The sequence below is a fragment of the Bos indicus x Bos taurus genome, chromosome 7, assembly GCF_003369695.1.
Source record: "Bos indicus x Bos taurus breed Angus x Brahman F1 hybrid chromosome 7, Bos_hybrid_MaternalHap_v2.0, whole genome shotgun sequence".
NCBI lineage: Eukaryota > Metazoa > Chordata > Mammalia > Artiodactyla > Bovidae > Bos > Bos indicus x Bos taurus.
The window spans coordinates 30,845,624-30,871,392 of NC_040082.1; the positions used below are offsets into that span (position 1 = coordinate 30,845,624).

At 43.9% G+C, this 25,769-nt stretch overlaps 1 protein-coding gene across 15 annotated transcripts in view; it reads right to left on the bottom strand.

Annotated features, from left to right (window-relative positions):
• The window catches only part of TENM2 (teneurin transmembrane protein 2), a 1,394,962-nt gene that overhangs the window by 486,663 nt on the left and 882,530 nt on the right, over positions 1 to 25,769 (bottom strand). Inside the window, exons 1-2 of one of the 15 annotated variants that reach the window (XM_027545736.1) lie at positions 2,083 to 2,285; positions 1,451 to 1,532 (exon numbers count right to left, since the gene is read on the bottom strand). The exons of 12 other annotated variants lie outside the window; for them this stretch is intronic. In XM_027545736.1, the coding sequence (XP_027401537.1) occupies positions 1,451 to 1,466 (16 nt within the window). In that variant the 5' untranslated portion in view covers positions 1,467 to 1,532; positions 2,083 to 2,285. Of the gene's footprint in view, positions 1 to 1,450; positions 1,533 to 2,082; positions 2,527 to 25,769 lie in introns of those variants that run through there. 2 more of the 15 variants (XM_027545740.1, XM_027545737.1) reach the window with 2 other exon arrangements.

Genomic DNA, 25,769 nt, shown 5'->3' on the forward strand with positions numbered 1-25,769 from the left:
CATGCCTAATGTGGTGCTGTTTTTGTTGTTTTACTTGCATTTTTGCTTTTTTGGTGTCGCTCAGAGGGGGAAAAAGGCCCCTAAATAAAGCAAAGGTCTTTGGATGTGAAACATTTCCAAGTGTCACATGTGAATTCTGCAGAAAGAACATATATTCTTCAACTATCCCAGAGTTCTGACATTCTGTCATGAAGGTGACAAATCCTACTGCTCTAATGTTTCATTAAATTAAACATGAAATGTTTAATGTTTTGTTAAATTAAACATGAAGCTGTGACTCTGCACCCGAGAACCGGGGCCTTCTATCAAGCCCTCACATTCCTCCAGGTCACTTTTTGGTTATATAAGCCGAGTTTTGTTTATCGGGAGTATTGTATTTCTCTCTGCAGTTACCACGTAAACCGTACTTTATCCTAATGCGCTTATAAATAAAAACCAACAAGTGACAGTTTTCAGGTGCTTCCAGCATTTCTAAAGTCAGGCCCACAGAGAACAGCTTGCAGACAGACCCTTAGCCAACTCTCTATTACAATTTTTCCCTTTCAAATATTTACCACCATGACTGAGAGTTCCAGAGTGCAGAGGTGTTACATTTTCTCAGGTCTCAAGCCCATTTCACAGACGGGCTCACGAATGGCTAAAGAATGTAAGGCTTGCTAGAAAACAGTTGAAACAGATCTGTAAGACCACAGATTTCAGGCTAAAGAAATCTCAGTTAAACTGTCCCGGCCTCATGTCCTTTTCTACCATGACAAAAACCAACAAGGTAAAAAGAGCAAGACAAAACAACTACTCTGTTTTAGGAATGTATTTCCACAAGCAGAGAGGCCCACGCAGAGGGCTTGTGATAACTGAATAAAAGTCTTGCTGGAACCCCTTAAAGCAGCAGGTAAACACACCAAGGGCACTTTTGGGAGAGTGAAATGAAGTTCAGACCAAAAAACGTCGCTCCTTTCCAACTAGTTCAATAAGATGGTTAAAAGCATAGGATCATACCACAAGCAAAATTTCCAAATGCTATTTTATAAAACACATTTGGATGATACTTTTTAAACAGGGGAAAAATCCCACCAACTATGTAGCAACTTCAAAAGGAAAAAAAATACTCATGTCCCAGAATGAAACTGTCTGAATATTTTTACATTTTTTCTAGTCAATTTAAGTGGGTTATACCTTAACCCACTTAAAAAAGGTCCCATCATTGTCAAACCAGCAACAGCAGAAAGAACCATCTCTCTCTCTTTTTTTAAAGAACCATCTCTTAAAGGGCAAGTTGCACAGACCCTTCCAGTCCAACCAAACTTGATATCTATACTTTCTCTCTGTTGACACACCAGCTCCTATCACTGGCCAGAAACTGCAAAATAGTCTGGAAGCAGTACCACATCTTTGCTCAGGTCTCCTGCTCCCGGCTAGTTCCCCAACAGGTAGGAATATAATTGACACTTACCATTCTGAAGCTTCATGTCTGTGAGGCAAACTAAACAAATGAAACGGATCCTGCTTTAATCTTCTTTCTAGACCACAAATGCCTTAATCAAAAAGAAAGACAAAAAAAAAAAAACAAAACACAAATGTTCCCTGAGGTTCCTTCTCTCAACCCCCAGAGTATAAGGAGGAGTCATCCTTCTTTACTGAATGGCCAGAATTTGTCCCTTAATATCAACAACAGAGAATTCTTTCTAACATTTCACTACGCCATCCTCTTCATCCCCCATCTCTTCCCTCACTTGTATAATTTGTACCCGAGACAAGGCTTAAGTTGTACTTTAAATCACAATCTGGAAATGCTTCAATTGGATATTTGGCTTGGCAGACCTCCTGTAAAAATCCCACGTAAAGCCACATTTGTTTCCTTCCTGCAAATGAACTGTGGCGTTTGTGGCCCCTCTGGCTCTCGCCAGCACAGACTTCGGCTTTCAATGAGCTTAAGTCGCAGGACTTCATTTGGGGTTAGCTGTCCCGCAAAGCTCATTTGGCTCTTACACCATTAAGGCGAGAGGCTCTAAAAGGCAAAGCAAGATGCTTTTAACTACGTTGGAGGGGCCAGTCATATCTTGTTAGCAACAGCTGCACACTTACCAGGCTTTCAGGGACTTCACAGAGCTGTCCTATTCCTTCTGGGATTAGGAACACAGAGTGAAATGAACCAGTCATTCATGGGAGCTGGCCAGGCTGCGCCAGACTCTCGTCTTCCTGAAATCCAGCGAGGCGGCTCCCTCCAAGGTTACTCCTCCGTCAGCTTTTCCTGGTGGAGACAGCCCGCCAAGGCCCTGGCTGCCGATTCCAAACTACTATTCAATAAAAGGATTTTAAAGGCTGTGCCGGGAGCTGGGAGCTTTAGATCCCAGTTTGGCTCTTTCTCCATCAGCATTCCTCGGCAAGCCTGCACAGAGCGAGGTATGCTACATTATTTATGTCAGCTCTAGGCTCTGGAAAACACACACTGGCATCCTGAATTACTGAGAATCCTCATGGACACAATTAAACCGTTCCCACATATATTTTTTCACCCCCCCACTCCCTTCCCAGATTCAACCTCTTTCAGAGGAAACAAAAGCACTTTGAGGCGTGGTCCAGCTCACCTACTACGAGCCAAGAGAGCTCTGAAATATGGTCACAACGGCAAACGAGCTGAGAGAAAAGGACACTTTCCCTGGAGTGGGCGGAAGGCAAACTTCAGGGAGGAAGTTCAAGTAAGAGTCTGGGGAATAACCCAGCAAGTGGCCTCCCTGGGTTGAGGACGCTGATGTGGAAGCAGCACAGTGAAGGCGCTACCCGAAAGCCATTTTGATGGATTCATGGAAGATTGATTTAGAATGGGCTGTTAAGGGAAGGAAGGAAGCATTTGGCAACACGACTAACCTTTCAAGCTGGATGAAGAGCAATCATGCTCCCCCACCAACTGCTCCTTGGTGCCCCATCCAAGTCACAGCCCTAGACGGGAAGACCATGGATTCAGCCAAGTAGAGCAACCATCCTGGCCTCAAGTGTCCTCTTCAGCAAAATGAACAACTCTCCAAGTTGCCGTCCACCATCTCCCTTCTTGTCAATAGCTCGGCCACACTTTCTGAAACGGGTCTCTTAGCCACAGGCAGAAGGCGCTGCACGCAGGCACAGCTGAGGAAGGCCGATGACAGCCACTTCCTCCTCTGTAGGAGTAGCAAGAAGGCTATGCATCTCCCCCCTCCCTGTCTAGCTAGAAAGTCCCTGCTTGGCAGGCAGAGGTGACTTCACTTTGTGAAAGCCCCAGGCACCGCTTAGTGAAACCACCTTTGGCAGGACCTCACAGTGAAGTCAGTGGATGTGGGCAAGAAGTTGGCTGAGGGAAAGGCAATTGTCTCATCTAGGAACACAAGGAGAAAGGAGCGACCTGCCTCTCTCCAAAGGCTTCCTTTGAACGTGAATTCCTGTGTTGTGCCAGTTTTTTTTTTTTTTTTTAAGTGACTGTCACTTCCAATGACTTAGTCCATCCCCACTCAGATATCTTGGGTGGAAGATTGGTGTGTGAGACGGCAACAATATAGAGAACACAGTGTGGGTCAGTGGAGCAGAGCCGGAGCGGGCAAGCCCACTCTCTGATGCACGCAGTAGCAAAGCAATGGGGAATCTGCTCCGGTGCATGAAGCAGCAGTGCTTTCCTCAACCGTAAACAGATGAAAGGAAGCGTGATGGAACACACGCACACACACTCTCACACTCACACATCACAGAATGATATAACCCAGGCACCCAAAGATCTGATGAATGGAAAGCATATACAAGTTGCCCGACGGGATGACTTCAAGTTGCGGTATCAGCTGCTGAGACCCAGAACACTGGGTCATCCCATCCACGGACCCTTAAGCAGGCCTTGGCCACAGAGGGTAACCACTGTGCTCCCAGCTAGAAGTGACTTCTCTTATCCTCTCCACAAAGGAATCCCACCCACATTGTAATCTCTCTTGGAAAGGACTTAGAAGCAACTAACAAGAGTGATGAGAACAGAGATGATCCCTTGGGAGAAAGGTGACTCAAGAGTATCATTATTCCTCCAGGAACTAAGCAGTCATTAACACAGAGGCTGGAGAAGGCAATGGCACCCCACTGCAGTACTCTTGCCTGGAAAATCCCATGGACAGAGGAAGAGGAGCCTGGAAGGCTGCAGTCCATGGGGTCGCTGAGGATCAAACACGACTGAGTGACTTCACTTTCACTTTTCACTTTCATGCACTGGAGAAGGAAATGGCAACCCACTCCAGTGTTCTTGCCTGGAAAACCCCAGGGACGGGGGAGCCTGGTGGGCTGCCGTCTATGGGGTCGCACAGAGTTGGACACGACTGAAGTGACTTAGCAGCAGCAGCAACACAGAGGCTAGCCTCAAGCTAAAAACCTTGATAAGGATACCCTTCATGCTGCCCCCCTAGAGCTGTGGTGTGGGTGAGACCCGGGGCTCCACCAGTACTTTGCGAATCTGTGGTCTCAGATGAGCTGTTCAACCGTCCTGAGCCTGTATTCTCATCTGGAAACTATGGATAGTGAGACCCACTTCCAGGATTTTGAGGATTCCATCAGAAAAGTCCAGGGCTTAACCCAGTGCCTGGCACCTTGCGAGCTCACGATAAACTTGGCTACTATGAGTTTCCAAAAGTGTATCAGTTCAGTGGCACAAAGCTGACCCTGACTAGTTTGCAGATGCCCGAGCCTGTTCTCTAAGCACTCCCTCAACAATCAGATCGTTATTGACAATCTGTGTGCCAAGCACTTTAGTTATGGCGCTCGTTTCCCTCAATAAACTTGCTCAGATGAGTTGCCCCATGACAGAGATGTCAATAAAAACTAAAGACAAGAGAAGAACTGAGAGTATTAACAGGCAGATGGTAAAACATTTTTTTTTTTAAAGGAAATTCCAGCACATTACAGATCAATTGAATTCCTTTCTGTTGATTAACTGTAAACTAAAACTATTTCAGAATGTTGGTATCCAAAACAGGGCTGCTCTACTTGAGATGGAAGGAAAAGTGGCCTGAAATCCCATTATCTAGAGCCCTCCATCCATTTATAAGGACCAAAGGCTGAAAACCTCTAATCTAGTACAAAGGCAGAATTTTATGAACAAAAGACAAGGAAGACCAGAGAGATTAAGGGACTCAGTCAATTTCATGTCACCCAGCACAGCTCAATTGTAACCCACAGGTCTGACATCCTGCCAGATGCTCCTTCCATCCTCTCACAAGGCCAAAGGTAAAACCAGTGGAACTCCAAGTTTTTATTTCACTGCCCAATAAATTGGTTTTGATTCAGTCCAGTCTCTTTGTTTTAATACTGTGTGTAGAAGACCAATACTTAACCACATGATGAACTTCATTTTTTTTTTTTTCAGAAAGTGACTACTTTAAATTTAGATTTTAAGTTTCACTATTTTCCTTAAGCCATTTTTGTTCTGATCAAGATTTTTCAGTCTTTCAAATGAGAAAAGCGCTACTTCCAACTCCTATTTCATATTAAGGCTGCATCTTCAACGGATGATAACATACGCGGGTTAGTATCAGTATCTTTGAAAAATAGAGACGTTTGCCCATATATTTTATCTCTAATGACCTAGTTAATAGATCACTGTATCCTCTTCTGTATACACAAACAAAGGAAGTCCTTAATAGGCAGTATTTGAAGTATTAACCACAATTCTTTTCTAACGTAAATGAGGACTATCAGAATTATAAATCTTCAAAAGAAGCAGATTCTCCAACATTTCATTACTAAGAAATACCCAAACATACTGTGACTACACCTCTATGACCATCAGGACTGCACAGACACCTCTGAGATCCTCATCTCAATTCAAGTTTCACAGAACTCCCTTTCACTTCTTGTCAAACCACCTGAACAAAAATGCGGTATGTTGCATCATTCACTGAAGATATTTCTCCAGTTGAAACATGAATTATGAGTTCTTCTGAAACACAGCAGCTAAATCAAGTTGCAACATGGCCCTGCTTTATTCATGGGGCAGATCACAGCTAATCACCTTCTAATACACGTCATGATTTTGCTTTGTTAACATTTCTCTTATATTTTTCCTCCATGGTACATACTAAATTGTGTGGCATGAAGCTGAGTACTTTTTCCCTTACCAGCTCTGCTTCACCTGAGGGTAACTGATCCTGCTGGGCCATATGTATTTTGACAACATGTGGGGTTCAACTTCTAGTCTCACAACATAGGCGTCCTTTGTAAATAATATGGAGGCACTCTGGGTGGTCTTTAAATTCTAGGGATTTTTTCCCCTAGGTGGAAGCTCAAACTCCATCCCTAAGGATGAACAGCACTAAATATGTACTCCTGAGACTACCTAAGAGGCATGGGTGTATCTTGTTGGCAGCAGAATTGAGAAACTGCCCTTACTTCCAGAACAACACAATGGACAGCCTGGGGCATCTACATCCTGTCTTCATCAGGCAGAACAATTGTTTGAGGTTATCCTTTCCGCTGGAGACTTCAGAAATTGTATAATCCTCATCTAAATAACTTTCTTCAATGAAGCAAAAGAACAACAGTCATCCTATCCCACTCAAGTTAAAGTTAAGCTCTTTAGGAAGAGGACTCTTGGCATTTTTCTTGTTCTGCAACATTCCAAGCTATGGGTGGGCCAGAAGGCAGCAGGGCATCCCTTACAGAGACCACAGAGAGAGTTTATGGATGGGGTAGAATGGAGCCCCGCCGTCCCTCCTATGTCATGTTCTCTGTTTCTGCTGTAGAATGAGATACCCTGTGTAACCCTTTCTGGGATCTTTTACGATGATGTGGCTCTGTTTTCCCTTTTGAAGCTGAGTTATTTGGTGAAGGTAAGATTTTCCTGGTGTTTTAACAACTGTGAGTGAGTGTCAGTTGCTTTAGTCATGTCCGACTCTTCTGTGACCCCATGGACTGTATCCTGCCAGGCTCCTCTGTCCATGGGATCTCCCAGGCAAGAATACTGGAGTGGGTCACCATTCCCTTCTCCAGGAGATCTTCTGGACCCAGGGATCGAACCCACGTCTCCTGCATTGCAGGTAGATTCTTTACCATCTGAGCCATCCTCTAACCCAATTCTCTCTTTCTGAGCTGTTCTACATCAAAGACAAACTCAAGATAAACTACTTATCCTAGGATTGAGAAGATTTTAATGGGACTAAGTGGCCATTTAGTCCAAATCCCTCACAATATATTTGAGGAAAAAGAAGATCAAAGAGGATAAGATATTTTCCTAATGTAGTCAAGGCTCACAATGAGCTGGGAAGAGAACCCTGGCACAGAAATTCCTCTCATTTATATGGATTTGTTATTTTATTTCCCTACTTTTCATCCCACGTGTCGGCTTCCCAGGTGGTGCAGTGGTCAAGAATCTGCCTGCCACGGCAGGAGAAGCAAGAGGCATGGCTTTGATCCCTGGGTCAGGAAGATTTCCTGGAGGAGGAGATGGTAAACCACTCCAGTATTTGCCTGGAGGATCCCCTGGTCAGAGGACCCTGGTGGGTTACAGTGCAAAGTGTCACAAGGAGTCAGACACAACTGAGCATGCGTGCACTGCACCTTCCACATCAACCATCCTTCCCCTTCCCCACCTTCGCCAGATCTGAAAAAAGATCATGGTCAAAGTTTTCTTCGTCTGTGACTTCCTGTTGCCAGAGGGAAAGTTTAACTCTGGGCACCACAGGGAGCGTTTTGTAGGATATTCAAATTCCACTGATGATGGGACTACAGGTTTTTCTGAGCAGCTGTTCCCCAAAGCGTTCAGCCCTGGAGCACAGCCTCTCATGTCCAACTACTCATTAAGAAAGAACTGGATTTGAGTCTCTGAGTAGTGTATGTCCTGACTTTAGCTTCTGTATAAACACACCGGAGATAATGGTGTCTGGGTCATCTAGTTCTTCTGAAGTTTAGACTTAATGAGGCACGCCTAGCATATCCTGAAGACTCAGTGGCTAGGTACTGTCGTCATAATCTCTCCACCATGGACTTAGATACATCCTTGTTACTTACGTGCTAAGTCATGTCCAACTCTTTTTTAACCCCATGGACTGTAGCCTGTCAGGTTCCTTTGTCCATGGGATTTTCCAGGTTAGAATACTGGAAAGGGTTGCCATCTCCTCCACCAGAGAATCTTCCTGAACTAAGGATTGAACCCACGTCTCCTGTATGGGCAGGCAAATTCTGTACCACTGAGCCACCAGGGAAGCCCTAGATACATCCTAAATGAGTTATAAGTTCTAGGAGAATTGTAAGTTCTTCTCTAGTGCTTGAGAATCCTGGGCAGAGCCCATTTATTTGAAGGACTCCCTCTCTGAAAGGCATGTCTTCTGAGTGGTCAGCAATATCCTGTCTCATATCCTTCCACTGGGGAGAGGGTAGATAGGACATGTTGGATCGAGATACTATGAATGTGCAGTTTTCTGCTTAAAACCACAAGAAAGACAGGACTTCATTCAACAAGGAGATGTGATTCAAATCCCACTGAGCCCCAGGGCATCAGTGTGTTCCGTGTTTCTGCCTAGGGATGTAAGGTCACAGATTCTTCCTCATCACCAATGGCTGGGAAAGGGCAGGGCTGGCCTCAACTCTCTCATTAACTCAACTGGTGGGGAATTTTCCTAGATAAGCGTTTCCTCAAGCTTAGTCATTCCCTTGCTACCTTCTGCACTTCGGCTCTACCCAGCTTCTCCCTGCAGGAGCTAGAGTTGTCATTTCATCCAATCTTTGCTTCTTCCACTTAATATTTTTCTTCAAACTGACTTGCTGTTTCTAATTTTAGCCTCATCCTAATAATATTGATGAAATCACAGTTTATAAGTAGTAGCTATGTATAACTACATATACATTCTTAAACATGTGTCTACATGTCATACATATAATTTCTAATACACATTACATTAAGTATTAAAAAAAATTAGCTCTGTGCCTCTTAAAGCCACCTTGTATTTTTGTACCACACATGTTGGCAGCCAATAGTGCTCAAACATGTGTTTGGAAATAGTGTCCTGGATGAAACATTCTTTTTTCTTTTTGGAGTCAGAATGTTCCTTTTCCTCTTCAGAATGCGGTGCCTCAGAGTGAAATGTCACCAGGAAAAGAAATGCTCTAAAAATGAAGTTTTGATTATGTCCTACAGCCTGGATAGAAAACTCAGAGAAGAGCCCACACGCTACTTTTCATCCCGGGGACTGACGCTCGAGGGTGTTAAAATGCTATTTATTTTCCGACAGCCCGCTTGGGCCTGGCACCATGTAAATCCAAAGTGTTTGTAGAGGTTCCCTTGGGGACAAAGGAAAAATCATCTGTATAGATCAAACGTGTATTAGCCGCATTAGCAATTGGTCCCTGGAGACTGATAAAGACCTTTTTAGACAGATTTCCCTGCACAGCTTTTTAAGAGCTTGTGTTGAACTAGCCTGGGCTCTCACGGGTTTGGGGCTTGCTTCAAGCCCTAAGTGTCAGAGGATAAAGGTGGAAAAGGAGAAGCTGGGGTGAGATCCGCTGCCTTCATCGTGGGCAAATCTCGATTCCATGTCCATGTTCTCTTCCCCCATCAATATTTCATGTTCCCAGAACCATAAGAAAACACATCTGTTGCCTTCCTGCATCGTAATGTGTGGGATGGCAGGAAGATTATTACGGCGCAAGTTCAAGAATTTAAAAATTCATCACCTTCTCAATTTAGAAAGCTGGCTGTGGCTGGGACTTAGGAAGGCTCTGCAGGCCTGACGTGACCAAGGAGGACAGAGTCCTGTTCCTAAGAGATCCGAGCAGCGTGGGAGGCAGAGAGGGAGGGGACACTTCCACTGGCACTGCCCAGAATGCAGAGCCAGGAAAGCGGAGGACTCAGTTCTCTGCTTCTTGTCCACAGAAGGTTTGCTGTGTTCCCTGAAACTGTATGGGGCTTCCCAGGAGGTGCTAAAGAACCTGCCTGTCAAGGCAGGAGATTTAAGAGATGTGGGTTCGATCCCTGGGTTGGGAAGATCTGCTGGAGCGGGGCATAGCAACCCACTCCAGTATTCTTGCCTGGAGAATCCCATGGACAGAGGAGCCTGGTGCGCTATAGTCCATGGGATTGCAGAGTAAGACACAACTGAAACGACTTAGCACTCACGCACTGGCACCACATGAGGGGCAGAGGGAGAACGCTACTCTGGTTGGAAGTTTAGGGGCAAAATCCAACGTTTCAACAGCATGTATTCTCCCTGCTTTTTCAACATTCCATTGCTCTTCCCATTAGCAGAGAGGTTCCCAGGGCTTAGCTCAGTTCTCTGTGTGTGTGGGATGGAGGGTTTATGACTGTTAAGCTCTCTAGTAAAGCAGCTCCCTTCCAGAACCCTGGGCAGTGATATAGTAGTTCTCCATCCACTGAAGACCTTCCAAGGCATTCATCTGGGTTGGTTTAACAGCTTTACTTTCACTTTTGGACACATTTCAGAGACTTAGACAATCTCACAACATCATCCCCACCGCCACTAACTGGGACGCACGCTGTCCTCAGAATGGAGGGTCCAGGCCCTGCTTGTGAAGGAACAAGAGCCACTGGCCACAGCAAGGGTTCCCAGGAAACTGACACTTTCCATGGTGGGAGATAAACCTTTGCATTTTCAGCAGCTACTTCACAGAAGCATGCAGGAGACTAACCTGAAGCAAAATGGTTAGGGAAGTTATAAGTGTAACTTGCTGGTCTGATACATTATCACCTAATCGCATACCCTGCACCCTCCCTTTGCTTGGGGATGTCATCACCAGTCTGAGTGCCATCCCGGACACCTTGCTGTGGCTCACACACGTTACTGCTTCTGCTTCGTCCCCCTCCCCTGCCTTTCTCATTTGCCTTGGCTCTTAGTCATACTTCCCTGGTGGCTCAAACGGTAAAGAATCTGCCTGCAATGCAGGGGACCCTGGGTTGCGAAGATCCCTTGGAGAAGGGAACGGCTACTGACTCCAGTATTCTTGGCCTGGAGAATTCCATGGAGAGTGGAGCCTGGCAGGTTATCATCCATGGGGTCGCAAAGAGCCAGACATGACTGAGCGACTAACACTTAGTCATGCTACTGGGCCATCAAAGGCAGGTATAGCTCAGCAAGATGGCTTTCCTCAACCTTTAAGTATGAGACCAGACGTCCTCAGACACAAGCCTAGTAGAAAAGGCAGATGGGCTTCATGTCTGCTCCAGTCAACTGCCCATGGACATAATCATTTCCATGGACATAATCAGACACTTAGTGGGATACACTCAAAGTGAAAGTTGCTCAGTCTGTCCAACTCTTTGTGACCCCATGGCCTATACAGTCCATGGAATTCTTCAGGCCGGAATACTGGAGTGGGTAGCCTTTCTGTTCTCCAGGGGATCTTCCCTGGCATTGCAGGCAGATTCTTTACCAGCTGAGCCACAAAGGAAGCCTGGGATACACTCAGGTTGCCACTTAATGAAGGTAATGTTTTCTAAGAACTCCTAGAACATTAGATTTGATACAGGAGCATTATGATTCCATGAGCGGCATTCACTGATAAATAAAAAATACAAATCTTCATTCCTTCCATTTCTGGTCAACAAATAAGAAAGTTGGGAGAGTTCTACACAGGGACCTTTGCCAGGGCGTTGCCCACCCTCAGAGGAGGGTTTTTTTTTTTTTCCCCAAGGGATGTCTACAGGGCAAACTGGCATGGTTACTACATCAACAGAAATGGAAACAATTCTAAATGGAAATCAGGTCATCATCCCTACCTTAAAATCCTTCAGTAGCTCCATCACTCACAGGACAAAACCTTCATTCCATCCCATGACCTTCAGCTCCTTCTGCACCATCTGCCTTTTGCTTTATGCTGCAGGAATACTATATTTCTTGGATGATTTCATCTTATGTCACACTTTAAGCCTCTCTATCTGAGATTTTTCTCTATTTAACAAGGTGTTTTTTTTTTTTAATTCTATTTCTTAAATGTAGGCAATAGTTCCATACTTTCCAAAATCCATTGAAAACTCCTCCTTTGGGGAGATTTTCCACATATGCCTTTGTGCTCCAGGCATGATAACTGAAACTTTACATTAAATGACTTGTTCCCGCTCGCATGTGTGTGTGCGTATGTGCTCAGTCATGTTCGGCTCTCTGCAACCCCATGGATTGTAGCCTGCCAGGCCCCTCTGTCCATGGAATTTTCCAGGCAAGAGTACTGGAGTGGCTTGCCATGCTCTTCTCCGGGGATCTTCCCAACCCAGGGACCAAACCAGCATCTCTTGCGTCTCCTGCATCAGTAGGCAAGTTCTTTACCACTAGCACCACCTGGGAAGCTCCTTCTAAAGCACTCCAAACAGTGACTAGCACAAAGCAGCTGCTCAGTGATTTTTCAAAGCTATAAGTATTGCCTCATCATTGAGTTAAACCACCTCGCATTTATAGTATTCGCTCCCATGCTCTTATTAGACATGAAGCTCCTGTCTATGACTTTGCTGCTGCTGCTGCTGCTGCTAAGTCACTTCAGTCTAAACCACTAATATCTTGCTACTGTTTGGCAAGTGGTAGGTCTCATATAGGATGTGCTGAGCTAAAACAGACGAAAGCAGTTTGGGTGCCTGAGAATTCGACACGGAGCCTGGTTAAGTACTTCAGGGACCCATCATGCAAAAGCCCGGGGTGCGGCTCATTTTGATTCTGTTCCCAGTAGACTAGGTCTCACACTCTCTTCTATTTGGGCACCACTGTCTGGTGTATTACCTACCAGGCTACTGCCCAGAAGGCACACATCCTAGGAGCAGAAGCAGCAGAGGCAAGACAAGAGTTGGCTCCCTTCTTTCCATTACTCTAATCAAGCTCCGAGTTATAGCATCTACCCTTAATCTGATTCGAGAAGGGCCTTAATAGCAGGATAGAAGCAAAGAACGAAGCCAGTTCTTCAAGGAGTGGCTCACTTTAATGGCACTTATTTTTGTGGCCCAGCAATGAAAGTGCGGCTCCTGACTGGGGCCAACGGTTGCTCTTGGATACGCGCATCGGGCCCTGCCTGAAGGTACACCGTGCTTGATGGCACAAGTCAGTCCTTCCTGATTTAATTAAGAGTTTTTTTTCCTCTATCTCTCTTGACCTTCCGCTTGATTATGTAGTAAAGTATTCCTGGAGAGCAGTAATCCTATAAACTCAACATCAATCCTTGCAGTGATGAAAACGACAAAGCTGTCAAAATTTCAGCCTCACGAGGACTTCCCTGGTGGTCCAGCGGGAACTGTGCTTCCAGTTCAGGGGGTGTGGGTTCAGTCCCTGGCTGGAAACTAAGATCCTACATGCCGGGCAGTCAGAAAAACAAACGAATAAAACAAATACACCTATTTTAAAAATTAGTTTATTTTAATTGAAAGCTAATTACCTTACCATATGGTGGTGGCTTTCCCATACATCGACATGAATCAGCCATGGGTGTACATATGTCCCCCCTATCCCTGTGGGTTGCCCCAGAGCACCAGCTTTGGGTGCCCTGCATCATGCATCAAATTTGCACTGGCCATCTATTTTACACATGGTAATATACATGTTTCAGTGCTATTCTCTCATATCGCCCCACACTCACCTTCTCCAAATGTGCCTATTTTTTAAAAGGTGTTATATATACACTACCACGTGTAAAATAGATAGATAGTGCTACATAACACAAGTCAGTGCCCAGTCAGGCACTCTGTGATGATCTAGAGGGGTGGGATGGGGGAGGGGAGGGAGGTTGAAGAAGGAGGGGATATATTTATATAATTATGACTGATTCGAGTTGTATGGCAGAAACCAATCCAAAATTGTAAAGCAATTTTCCTCCAATTAAAAAATTGGAGGAAACATACTGGTATGTTTTAAAAAAAAAAAAAAAAAAAAAGGTGTTAAAAAATTTCAGCCTTACAACTTCCAGATGGGATCAGCTTGGAGATAGAAAGGCAGAGAAACGGAAGGCCCAGGATCCATTAAGAGAAAAAAATGAAGAGTTAAATAAATAAAAGGACCCAAACAATGACAACGGGAAGCTTTGACTTTCAGGATACGCAGGAAACTTTTGCCTTTCTGCCTGTGCCATTAACACAGTGATTTAGTAATTTCCGTGGGAGCTGCCATTCCCTTGGAATACTATTAGTGTCAGAGTCAGGGAAAATGAGGAAGTCTTTTTTTCTCCCCTAGTATGCAAACAGAGCTTAGAAACATGTTTGCATTTGGATTGGATGATCTAAACCAACAAAGTTCAACCTTTTCACTAGGAGCTGTGAGCTGTTTGACAAGACCTACTTTTTATCAGGCAGGTTCAAAGTCTACACACTGCAGAGGCCTCCTTAATAAGAGGGACTAATAAGATTATTTCCTTAAAGATCTAACTCTGGCACCCATCCGCCTATTAGACAGCAGAGCCGATTCATTCTCTAAATTGCTTACCTTCAAAAGAAAAGCTCTGTTGATTGGACCAGGGCCCCAGCATGGCACACCAAGATGCTATTAGTGGGATCCTCATTTGGATTTGAAGTGGGTATTATTTTTGTCTTTTTCTGGAGTTTGTTTTTTTTTTTTCCCTGTCATCAAAAAATTAATTTCCCAAACTAAATACAATGATTGCATTTCAGTGACTTGAGTCAGAATCACTTATATTTCACTTATTTTCAAAATCTCTCCAAACATCTTGCCTCCACTTGGGGACATATTTAACCAGCTACCAAAAAAAAAAAAAAAAACAAAAAAAACTAGTAAATGTAGGCACATTTCTGGGTAAGTCAGCTTTAATGTAAGGACTGAGAAATGGGGCAGATCTGTATTAAGTATACACAGAATAGAGCAAAGGGGCTATTCAGAAATTTTTTTCCAAGCTTCTATTTTGACTCATTTGGGATCATAACCCAAAATCTTCAGTTGAATGGGAAGGTTTGAGGAAGAAAGATCATGTGATCATCAAACTGAATTCTGGCTTCCTACCTCCTACGTTCCTCTATCAAGGCTTGTGTGATCTGCTGAAATAATGAGCCATTTTCACTCTCCCTTCCCTAGGTGGGAGGGCATTCAGCCATTTAAAATTGGCCCCATTCGGAGAAAAATGATTTAAAAATGGGGACCATTTAAACAGGTCATTCTATTTTGCAAAGGTGAAATGATGATCAGCGTAGGATATTTAATGATCTAAGAGAGGCATGAGAAAAAATGTTCTTCTGATGGAAAGAGAGTCACTTTTCTAAGGAGAGAGGGTGAAGCCATATGTGGAACTTGGTGCTTTCTGGCCTCCGGTGACTGAATCAGCATCTTGTATAGCTCTGAAGCCTAGCATCCCGGATTACACCACATCTGTGATATACATTTCCTTGCTCACTGGAACATGTATGAAATAGGAATTCCTTTTGCAAATTATAGCATTTTATAAGTTTAACTGGCAAAGGTTTCTCTTATATTCATATATAAGATAATAATGAGTTATTTGGAAGTGAGTATATTTTAGGATTGCTGAATTATTGTCATAGAGACTTAATAAATCTTGTCTGGAAAAAAATAACTGAATAAATGGGCTACCTTCTCAAGGGACTCCCAATACTTAAGGGAATAATCATATTTAACGCCAAAACCTTCCAACCTTTGCATCACCGACTGAGACATAATTTTTTGATCCTATATAGATATGTTAAAAATAAAGAACAACAAACCCAAACAACAATGTCTGAAAGGGAGATAAACAAGAGAAAGGGGTTCTATTCTATCACTCTGAAAATAAATGTAAGGATATAAAAAGAGAATTGATATTTTCTATGTCAGGCACTTTCTCCATATTTTCTTTCTGAAGTTCCATGTGGTAGAAGTTACCAGTTGTTTCACAGATGATGCAATTGAACCTCAAAAACTAAGATATTTGCCCAAGATCCAACACCTAGTATATATAAAAGCCAGGTTTGAACTTGGCTATCTGACATCAGTTTTGTACTGCTGCTGCTGCTGCTGCTGCTAAGTCGTTTCAGTCGTGTCCGACTCTGTGTGACCCGTAGACGGCAGCCCACCAGGCTCCCCATCCCTGGGATTCTCCAGGCAAGAACACCGGAGTGGGTTGCCATTTCCTTCTCCAATGCATGAAAGTGAAAAGTGAAAATGAAGTTGCTCAGTGACCCCATGGACTGCAGCCTACCAGGCTCCTCTATCTACATCCCACTAGTCTTGGAAAATAATTCTTCTGACTAGTGGTCGGGTAGTTTTCTTTTAATTAAATAAATTTGTCCATAGTAGAAAATAGTGTCAGAGCAGTGGTGTTGGTGTTGCTTTAACATCCTATCATGATGCTTCCAAACTCCTTCACACTGGAATCTCCTAGGGATCTTTTAAAAATACAAATCCCTGGATCCCATCCCGAGCCATTCCGATTTCACTGCTATGGGGTGTGACCTGGGCACTGAGACTTTAAAAGTTCCCCAGATGATGCTAGTGTACAGCAAGCCTGGGAACCACTGCTCTAGGTGGTTCCCATGATGCTCTAGGGAAATGAGACAGACATCTCTTTGCTGGTGGGAAATCTGCATGAACAATCACATATGGAGCCTTGTTATTATTCTGCTCTTTCTTAAATAACGCACGCCATATTTTAAGAAGTTATTTCTCTTTTCAAAAAACTACATTTATCTTACGTCACCTTTAGCTCCTTTTCCTATAGACTTGCTAATGCCAACTCATGAAGTCAAAATAAAAGGAATTTTGTATTTTTCTTATTCTGTGGAGTTTTTTCATCCTCTTACTATTTAGACTTTCATCCTCTTATTTACTACTGAAAAGACCTTGATCACTGTCCAATTTTCTTGGAGAACTACCACTCCTTGTTCTTGTTTTTATGTACTGGACAGATGGTTGGTGTATTTCATCTCCATGCCAGGGCAATTGATTCAGGTATGGGCTCGTAACACCAATGGAGACCAGGGCTGTTAATAGAACAGTAGGGGAGTTGTGTAGTAAAGAGTTAACCGTACTCAAAAAGAAGTCTGGCCTTTGTCCTCGGCTCCTGAGAGGTGACCTTAAAGCCCTTGGAATGTTCTGCCTGGGAAAATCCTGTGTTTACCTGGAGGGCCTTGGGTCACACTGAGTAGTCTAACAATGTGATTTATGGTGGGAGCTTTGAACCACAAGGTTATCAGCTTGACCTCTGGAGAGACTAGACACCGAAGGTCAGCATGTGGTGGTCAATCATGACTCTGTGACTGATGCCCAATAAAACTCTGGACGCCAAGATGTGGGAGAGCTTCCCTGGTTGGCAGTACTCCCCGTCTACTGTCCCACATGGTTACCTGGAAAAGTTGGTGTTATCCATGACTGTACTGGGGGTATCCAACTGGAAGCTTTGCTCTTGGAAATTCCCTAGACTGTGTTCCATGATGTTCCATGAGTTTCTTCCCGTGACTTAATTTCATCTGTATCCTTTTATGGAAATAAACCCTAACTATGAGTATCACAGCTGACAGTGAATTCTGTGAGTCCTTTTAGCAAATGATCAAACCTGAAGGTGACAGTGGGGACTTCTAAACTTTGCAGTTGATGTAAAAGGTGAAAGTGATCCTGTGGACTTCCTGTCTCTGCAGGTAGAGAGTCTTCTTTTCCATGGGGATTGGTCTTCCTACGACAGAAGCTGGAGTTGTTGGTGCTCATCTTTATTATCATGGAAAAATGCCAACACAGAAGACAAGGGCCCTATGATATCATTTGAGCCCCTAAAATCTAACTTGTCTAAAGGTACCCCTGGACTCCTTTTCAGTTTTGTGAGCAAAAAAAAAAAAAAAAAAAATTCTTTCTAAAGCCTAATCTTCACTGAGACACTCTCATTTGTAATTCACTGTATTATTTCATTAGGTTCTTGTAAAGAATCAATTAAACAGCATGATGTGTGAAAGAGCTTAGTATAATATCTGGAACTTAGGGGCTTGATGAATATGAGCCCATTAATTATTATTATTATAGTCATTTTGATTTTCAATATTGTTCTACTGAAAAAAAAAACAATTAAAGCCCAATGATCCCAAGATTAAGCAATGATACGCTGGCTGTGCTGACCAAGGTAACCTGGTCCTGTGTCTACTCTCAGTTTTCCTGCAGCCAAAGGTGGCACCCCTTGGCTTCCTCAATGGCCCATAGCTGCCCCTCTGAACTCCTGAGCTTCAGATATATTTCAGAACACACTTAGGACTGTCTGTGATAAAATATGCATATTTCCTGAAACTCAAAGGATTCTCACTGAATGTAATAAGTGGAAAGTTATTTTACAGGAAATGAAAATCTAAGATTAATACTCTCTGATGTTATCTAGTCCCCTCAGGACAATTATTCACTGTACAATAGCAAAATAAACTTGCAAAATGTGGGAATTGGTTTTCTCCTTGGGTTTCCAGGGTAAGTGAACTCCTGAAATGACTCAAAATCATCTCCTGGCTGTTCTAGCCTGAACTTCTCCTCACTGAAGAAGCATCAGGCTTTCTAGAACTCAAGACTTGAAGCAAATTCATGGCCACTTCCCCAATGCCGAGCAAAGGTAGAGGAAAAATAAAACAGACTTAGAGCTAATCAATCAATACATAGTTATCGATCACCACTTACTAACGTTGTAAGAGGTAAGTTACATCATCACCGACCTCAAGGAAATTAAAATATTCATTCATTCCCTCTTTCCATCAACAAATCTCTACTGAACTTTATGCCAAGCTCTCTGCTTTTTTAGTTTGCCTGAAGCAAAATATCCTTATGGACTTAACGACTGTAAAGAACAGCAAATCGCAAATATGGTCCATTTAAGATTCACAAGAAAGCCTTATAAAAAAAATACAGTTATCTGAGCCTTAATTCAAAACTACTATATGAAAAGTTTCTCAGGGGTCCAGAAACCTATTCTTCCAGCAAGTGGTTCCCTTGACTATTGTACTTAACTGAGTTTGAGAACCACAGGGATAGATGTTAAAACACATACATGAAAACAGTCTAATACAAGGCAGTGTTTCTGTGCTAAGCGGCGATGAGGGGGTGCACTGAGCGGTCAGCTAAGGGAGAGATGACTTCAGACAATGCCCCTCTTTCATCCCCCAAGTTGCTATATAATCATAACTTACTCTGAGTTTATTCAAGCTGGTAATGGTGATGCCTCCTGAAGCATTACCACAGATCTGTGCAGTTCATTCCCAGGTAGAGAGTCAAAAATGAGTCAGGCAGGCTTCTCCGTACAGTCTCACCCCCTCACTCAGAGCCTCAAACGCCACACAGCTCAAAGGATAATGTCTCAGGACTTCCCCAGCCATAAGGATTCTTGCCTTAAATCATTCCTCTCTTCACATCTATTTTTGAATGGCTGTTAAGTGTGATGTCGGCATACCTTTTTCCGTAGGGCCACGTGTCTTTTTCTCCCTAGCACTAGAAGCAGACCGCTGACACCCGGGCTGCCCCTGGATTGCCGTGCCTTGATTCATTCGTCTAGAGTTGGAATGAAGTATGATCTTGAAAGGAGGGGGCGGGGTGGTGAGACAGACCTGGGTTTCATTCCTAGCTTTGACATCTGCTGTGGAATGACTGACAAAATGCATTCCAACTCTCAGAACCTCAGTTTTCTAATCTTTATGAAGGGAGAGAGCCCAGGGTGAGGCTTCACAGTGAGGCTTAAATAAGACAATATATGTGAAGAGAATAAAATAGAAGATATGGTCAATGAGAAGCAGAGACGGTTATTATTAGTTTCCAATTCACTGGCAACTACCCAGGTGGTGTTAGTGGTAAAGAATCTGCCTGCCAGTGCAGGAGACATGGGTTCTGGTTCAATCCCTGGGTCCAGAAGATCCCCTGGAGGAGGGCACGGCAACCAACTCTAGTATTCTTGCCTAAATAAAGGAGACTGGTGGGTTATAATCCATGCGGTCGCCAAAGAGTCAGATACAGGGGAGCACATGTGCATGCACACACACCCTCCCCCACACAGGCTTACCCCAGGTGGTGCCTGTGCAAAGAATCTGCCTGCCAATGCAGGAGACACAAGAGATGAGGGTTTGATCTCTGGGTCAGGAAAATCCCCTGGAGGAGGGCACAGCAACCCACTCCAGTTGCCTGGAAAATCCCATGGACAGAGGAGCATGGTGGGCTACAGTCCATGGGGTCCCAAAAGAGGTGGACACACCTGAGCATGCATACCCAAAGGCTTGCTACCTTCAGTATAAGGCACATAATTCAAGAAGTGGGCTCTCCCTTCTGCCATCCACACAAAGTTGCACTTCAAATCTCGGTGTGGGCTATCAAAGTACAAAGAAATGGAGCTGCTCTGCAAACTTGGCTTCGTCATTGTAAAAGACCATCTTTCCCCTTATTTCTTCTCATGCCACAGAAATTATAATAGTATACTAGAAACTAGGAAAATCAGTTTAAATACCTTTTTATGATAAGATATTCAAAACATGCTTCTATGGTTTTCAAATAAAGAACATATCATCTAACTGTCAGAGAAGGCAATGGCACCCCATTCCAGTACTCTTGCCTGGAAAATCCCATGGATGGAGGAGCCTGGAAGGCTGCAGTCCATGAGGTCACTAAGAGTCAGACACGACTGAGCGACTTCACTTTCACTTTTCACTTTCATGCATTGGAGAAGGAAATGGCAACCCACTCCAGTGTTCTTGCCTGGAGAATCCCAGGGACGGGGGAGCCTGGTGGGCTGCCGTCTATGGGGTTGCACAGAATCAGACACGACTGAAGTGACTTAGCAGCAGCAGCAGCAGCATCTAACTGTGGAGGGGTTTGTAGACTATATAAAAACACGCTGGGCAGGCACTTCTGATATGAAAGAGAGGAACTTTCTGATATGATAGAAGAACTTTAAAAATGGGTTTTGGGGATGATTGTGCAACTGTATAAATTTACTGAAAATCATTAAATCTAGGACTTACAGTGGGTGAATTTTTTGGTATATAAATTATACCTCCGTAAAGAGACACAGCAACTTAAGAATCAAGAAATGAGAAGAGAGGAAGGGAGGAAAGGAGAAAAAGTAAGGTTAAACTTTGAATCATAAGTATGCAGATTTAAACAGTAACATTAAAACAGTTACTGTTTTAAACAGTAACATTACTTTGATGAACCCTAACCTATCAGATCTACCTCCTGGTAAGGGAAAATTTGGAGTTCCATAGGAACCAGTGCTTCCTAAACCATGATCTGATCTCGACACAGGAAGCAGAGCTCTCCCGAAAATGAAGAAAAGTGGAGAATGGCAGCCTGCTACTGGCTCATTTCCAAGTTCCTTGAAGACTCTTCTTCCCAATTTGCTCCTGCAAGATGTCCTAATACTCTTTAAATCTTCCACTAATCAAAATCTGCTTTCAAATCTTTCTCTGTTCAAAGGAACGGAGAAAGTAAGTAAGGCAAAGGCAGACAGAGCTGAATATGCACAGGACGCTCCTGCTCCTGGAGGAGACTTCGCTGGTGGAATTTTTGGTGCCAGATCCTGGGAACAGAGGTGCATTCTCCTGTCCTTTCTATCTTCCCAGGTACAAGACCATAGAAGAGATATCTGACCCAGGCAGGCGGGTTTGATGTTCACCGTGTAAGAGGTAGAGAATTTGATAAAATTAGTAGTGATTTTCAGCAGCTACTGATTTGCCACTTTCCCATCTATGCTTCAGGCTCTCCCTAATGCCTCCCACATCAGGTATTTAGCTTCATCTGCACTGAAGTCTCCATTGCCTGCAGTTGGCAACTGTTCCTGCAAGCACTCATTTGATTTTCTTTGAATATGCAGGGTTAACACGCCATCAATTCTAGGACTCATGTAAGTTAATATGTGGCATCCCAGGAAATAACAGTCTCATAGTAAAAGAATGAAGGTTGATAGGTATGAACCTCATGCGGATGACATTAAGGTTGTACTACCAAGCATTTACGATCATTCAGACCAACATGAGCGCTTGATCACTTTAATGGGAATCAAGAAGAACCCATTTAAATGACCAGAGAGGTCTCTCACCAGATGCTTCAAACAACGTTAACCTTGCCCAGTGTGTAAGTGTATGAATATCTCAAGCCATAGGGAACATCGTGGTCATCCTTTAACAAATATTCTGAGATGCCTAAAGGAGGAAGACAGACCTTTCAAATCTGAAACTCAATGTATTACTACCTGAGAAGACCACACATTTTATGGAACTGGGCAGATTCAATGAATGTGCTCAAAGCACGGTCAAAATAAGGTCTAATGAGGTTATTTTAGGTCACCATGTTGTTTAATGCTCTTAGTAACACAGAGGGACATATCCTATCAAGGAGGAGGCACTGAAGGGGCACAAATGCATTGGAAGAAATGCTAAGTGTGAAGATGTGATTAGTCTTAACCTGCATGCCTCATCAAAGTCTCAGGGGTCTTGAATGGAAAAGGATTCCACACTTATCGTATTTTTTTCCTCTCCAACTTCATCGCCCTGACCCTTTTGTCTTTCAGCATCACCCAGCTCTTTAGGTTAGGTCAATGTACCCCTGCGTCATTCCCGTACCAGTCTGTACTCACAGATCTTAAATATGGGCCAGATTCATCCTCCTCTGAAGAGACAACCCCTCATTCCATGTCAATATTTTCCAACCTGCCTCACTTCCCTCTTGCTTCCCTGGATCTCTGGTTCTCTGTCTCTATGTTTCAATCCTGATTCTTCCTGGGTCGCCCCCAGCACAGGATCTCATTATCTGTCCAGTCTTTGTCTTCTCTCCATCCTGTCGCCTTCTGTTCACAGCTCTAATCATGCCATTCATCTTGCTCCATTGTATTTATCTGTTCAGAAGACTGGCATTCCCCACTAACTATCAGTTCCATTAGGGAGTGAAATGGGTGTGATTTATCACTGTACTTTTCAAGGCCTAACACCCTGCCAGGCACATTCAAGGCACTACTAACTCACTGACTGACGAACGAATGAAAACACTCCTTCACAGCCAGCCATCAAGAAAAAAAAAAAAAGTGATAGAAATAAATGATTCCTTTACCAGCCAGCATCATTTCTTTACAAAATGTGAAACTGCCCAAATATAGTCCCCATAGCACTGGGACACTCTGACCGTAGAGACACAGAATATTTTCCCCCAAATGGAGGGCTTTCAAAATACAGGGGGCGAGGGAAGTGCTATACTTAGTTGGCTAAAGGCTTTTATTTGAAATCTGATTATTTGGAATTAGAGCATTATTTTTCAAGGCAGTGGTTTGGAGACACACAGAAATAATGTCTAGAACAAAGGGAGATCTAATGAACTCCAGAAATCAGCCCATTCATTCATCTACAGGGACTACTGGGTCTAACTTTCACAGTGTCATGTAAAATTAATTTGGTTCCTGAAGGAATCCATTCACTAGAGGATCAAGAAAGCCTCTTTGGTGATTGAAGGGACACCCCCAGACAAAAAGTGACAGGAGACACAAACAGGGTAGGTGTCCTATTTTATAGTCCGCCCAGCCTCCTGGAAAACACACAGAAAGCAGCAGCCCAAGGCAAAGACCCCGGGGCTACCAGGGTTCCTATGCTGATGCCCAACAGAACTGAAATTCAGTGGAAATCAAGTAGCAGACAACGTGAGCCACAAGACTTGAAAACTAACATGCAGCCTAATGAGCATATTCTAACTGCAGACTCTGCTTGTTAACTGTTGAAAATATTTTCACACGGCTTTGGGTGAGGCAGGATGGGGCCAGTTACGCGTCTGTGCTGAAAGAGAACTCGTGTAAGCCAGGCTCAACCAAGTCACCTGGATCTTGTCTGTGACTAGAAATGAAATCTGAGCACGTTCTGGACTGGGCTGTTCCTCGACAAAGCCCATCGGTTTTGCAGAAACCAGAAGGTAAACAGCTTCGTCAGGCTCAGTAAAGAGAAGGGCTGTCAAGCTCCTATTGGAGGGACGCGTAGTCCTTCTCTGATCTGTGCAAGAAAACCTGACTCAAGACGAGCCTCAAACAGGAACTGAGAAAGCACTTGCATGACATCAGTAGCCTTCGGTGAGAGCGAGTTTTTAAGGGAACAAGTGCACACTGTGCAAAAGAGAGAGACCTAAACATTTATCCAGCCAGATGTGTTACTCTCATATAGGTGAGTATCATCAGCCTAACTTTCCAAAGACTCCTGAGGTCAAGAAGGCCAGTAGGATTGACAGGCCACTTAGCTGTTGGGTGAACACAGGGCTGTGTGAATCGGAAATTTATTTCTGCCATTTCTAATTACAAACTCTAATGCTGTTACTTGTCTCATGTTGGTCTGGGCTCTTTACACCAGAAGGCTTGATACTTATATGACACAGTCCACATATATTCTCCTCTTGCACACGACCCTGGGTACTAACATGGGCCAACTTCCATCCATTGAGCTTCTCCACTGGGAATGCTCAGTGGTGATCTGGATTAGTTATTAAAATGCACATTCCTTGGCCCTACCCCAGACCCACTGGAACAGAATCTCTAGGGGTCGGACTCAGGTATCCTAATTTAAACAGAGAAAAACAAAGCAAAGATCTCTCATAAGTCTGATACCCAACAAACCACTTATCATAGACTGTGGCAACCTATGACGTATGGCAATACCTACCCCCAAATACATTCTTTTTATCCTGCTTTTAGGAGCCTGCAAATGTCATTAGATCCAGTCACCACTCAGATCCAGTCACCACTCAGTGTTAAGAATCTGCCATACTTCTCAAGACTCCCTGAAAACGCACACATCTGAGAAGAGATGTGCAGAAACAACGTCTCGCAGGCTGAGTTAGAGTGCAGCAGAACACAAGGCCTCCAGAATAAAGCTTCTGTCAAAACTTCATCCTTCCTGTTTCCCTCCCTGTCTTTACTTTAACCTTTACCACTACTGACCTAAGTTTTCTTTAAGTACATCTATACATCTGTTTTTTTCTCCTGATGAAATGCATTCACCGGAAAGAAAATTTTACACCACTGCCTGAAGTGTAAAACAAGCATCGCCTGCCCTACATACAAAGTAAAGGTAAGAACAGATAGAATGAAACAAAAGTGAGAAGATAAAAGCACCAAACATGTTCTCCTTGATAGAGTTGAAGTGAGTGAAGAGTGAAGTCGCTCAGTCGTGTCTGACTCTTTGCCACTCCATGGAGTGTAGCCTGCCAGGCTCCTCCCTCCATGGGATTCTCCAGGTAAGAAAGAGTACTGGAGTGGGTTGCCATTTCTTTCTCCAGGGGATCTTCCCGACCCAGGGATGGAACCCTGGTCTCCTGCATTCCAGGCAGATGCTTTAACCTCTGAGTCAGTTGAAGTGGAACTCACCCTATAGTGTGATTCAGTCATTCAACACACTGCTGTGCACCTACACTCTTAAATAATTCCCCAATATTACTCAGAGGCATGACCCTAAGGGCATGCCCCCCACTTTTAGCCTCCTGGTAGGGTACAGGGCAGCGCACTCCCAGAATGTCTGAGTCACAGGCGTGGGGCGTGGGGTCTGGGAGTCCCAGGCGTCGGATGCGGGACGTCCATGTAGCCCCCCGGACATCACAGCTTTGTTCAAGGCCACTCAGGCTCTGCCGCCTTCATACGCTGCAGAAGCCTTCTCATGAGGTGTTCATGGGAGTCAGGGCAGAGGTGGGGACAGTGGGGCAGCAAAGAGAGAAAGGTTCTTTTATTCCAGGTTTGAATCTCATGCAGGGTAAGGTTCAGCATACCAAGTCCTTTCCTGACTGTAAGGATAAAAAGATAAAATAGCTCCCTCAACCACAGTGGAGTTGAGAATGCCTCTGACAAGCGGCATAATTAAGATCTCGCATAAACACAGCGCCTCCGAGGAC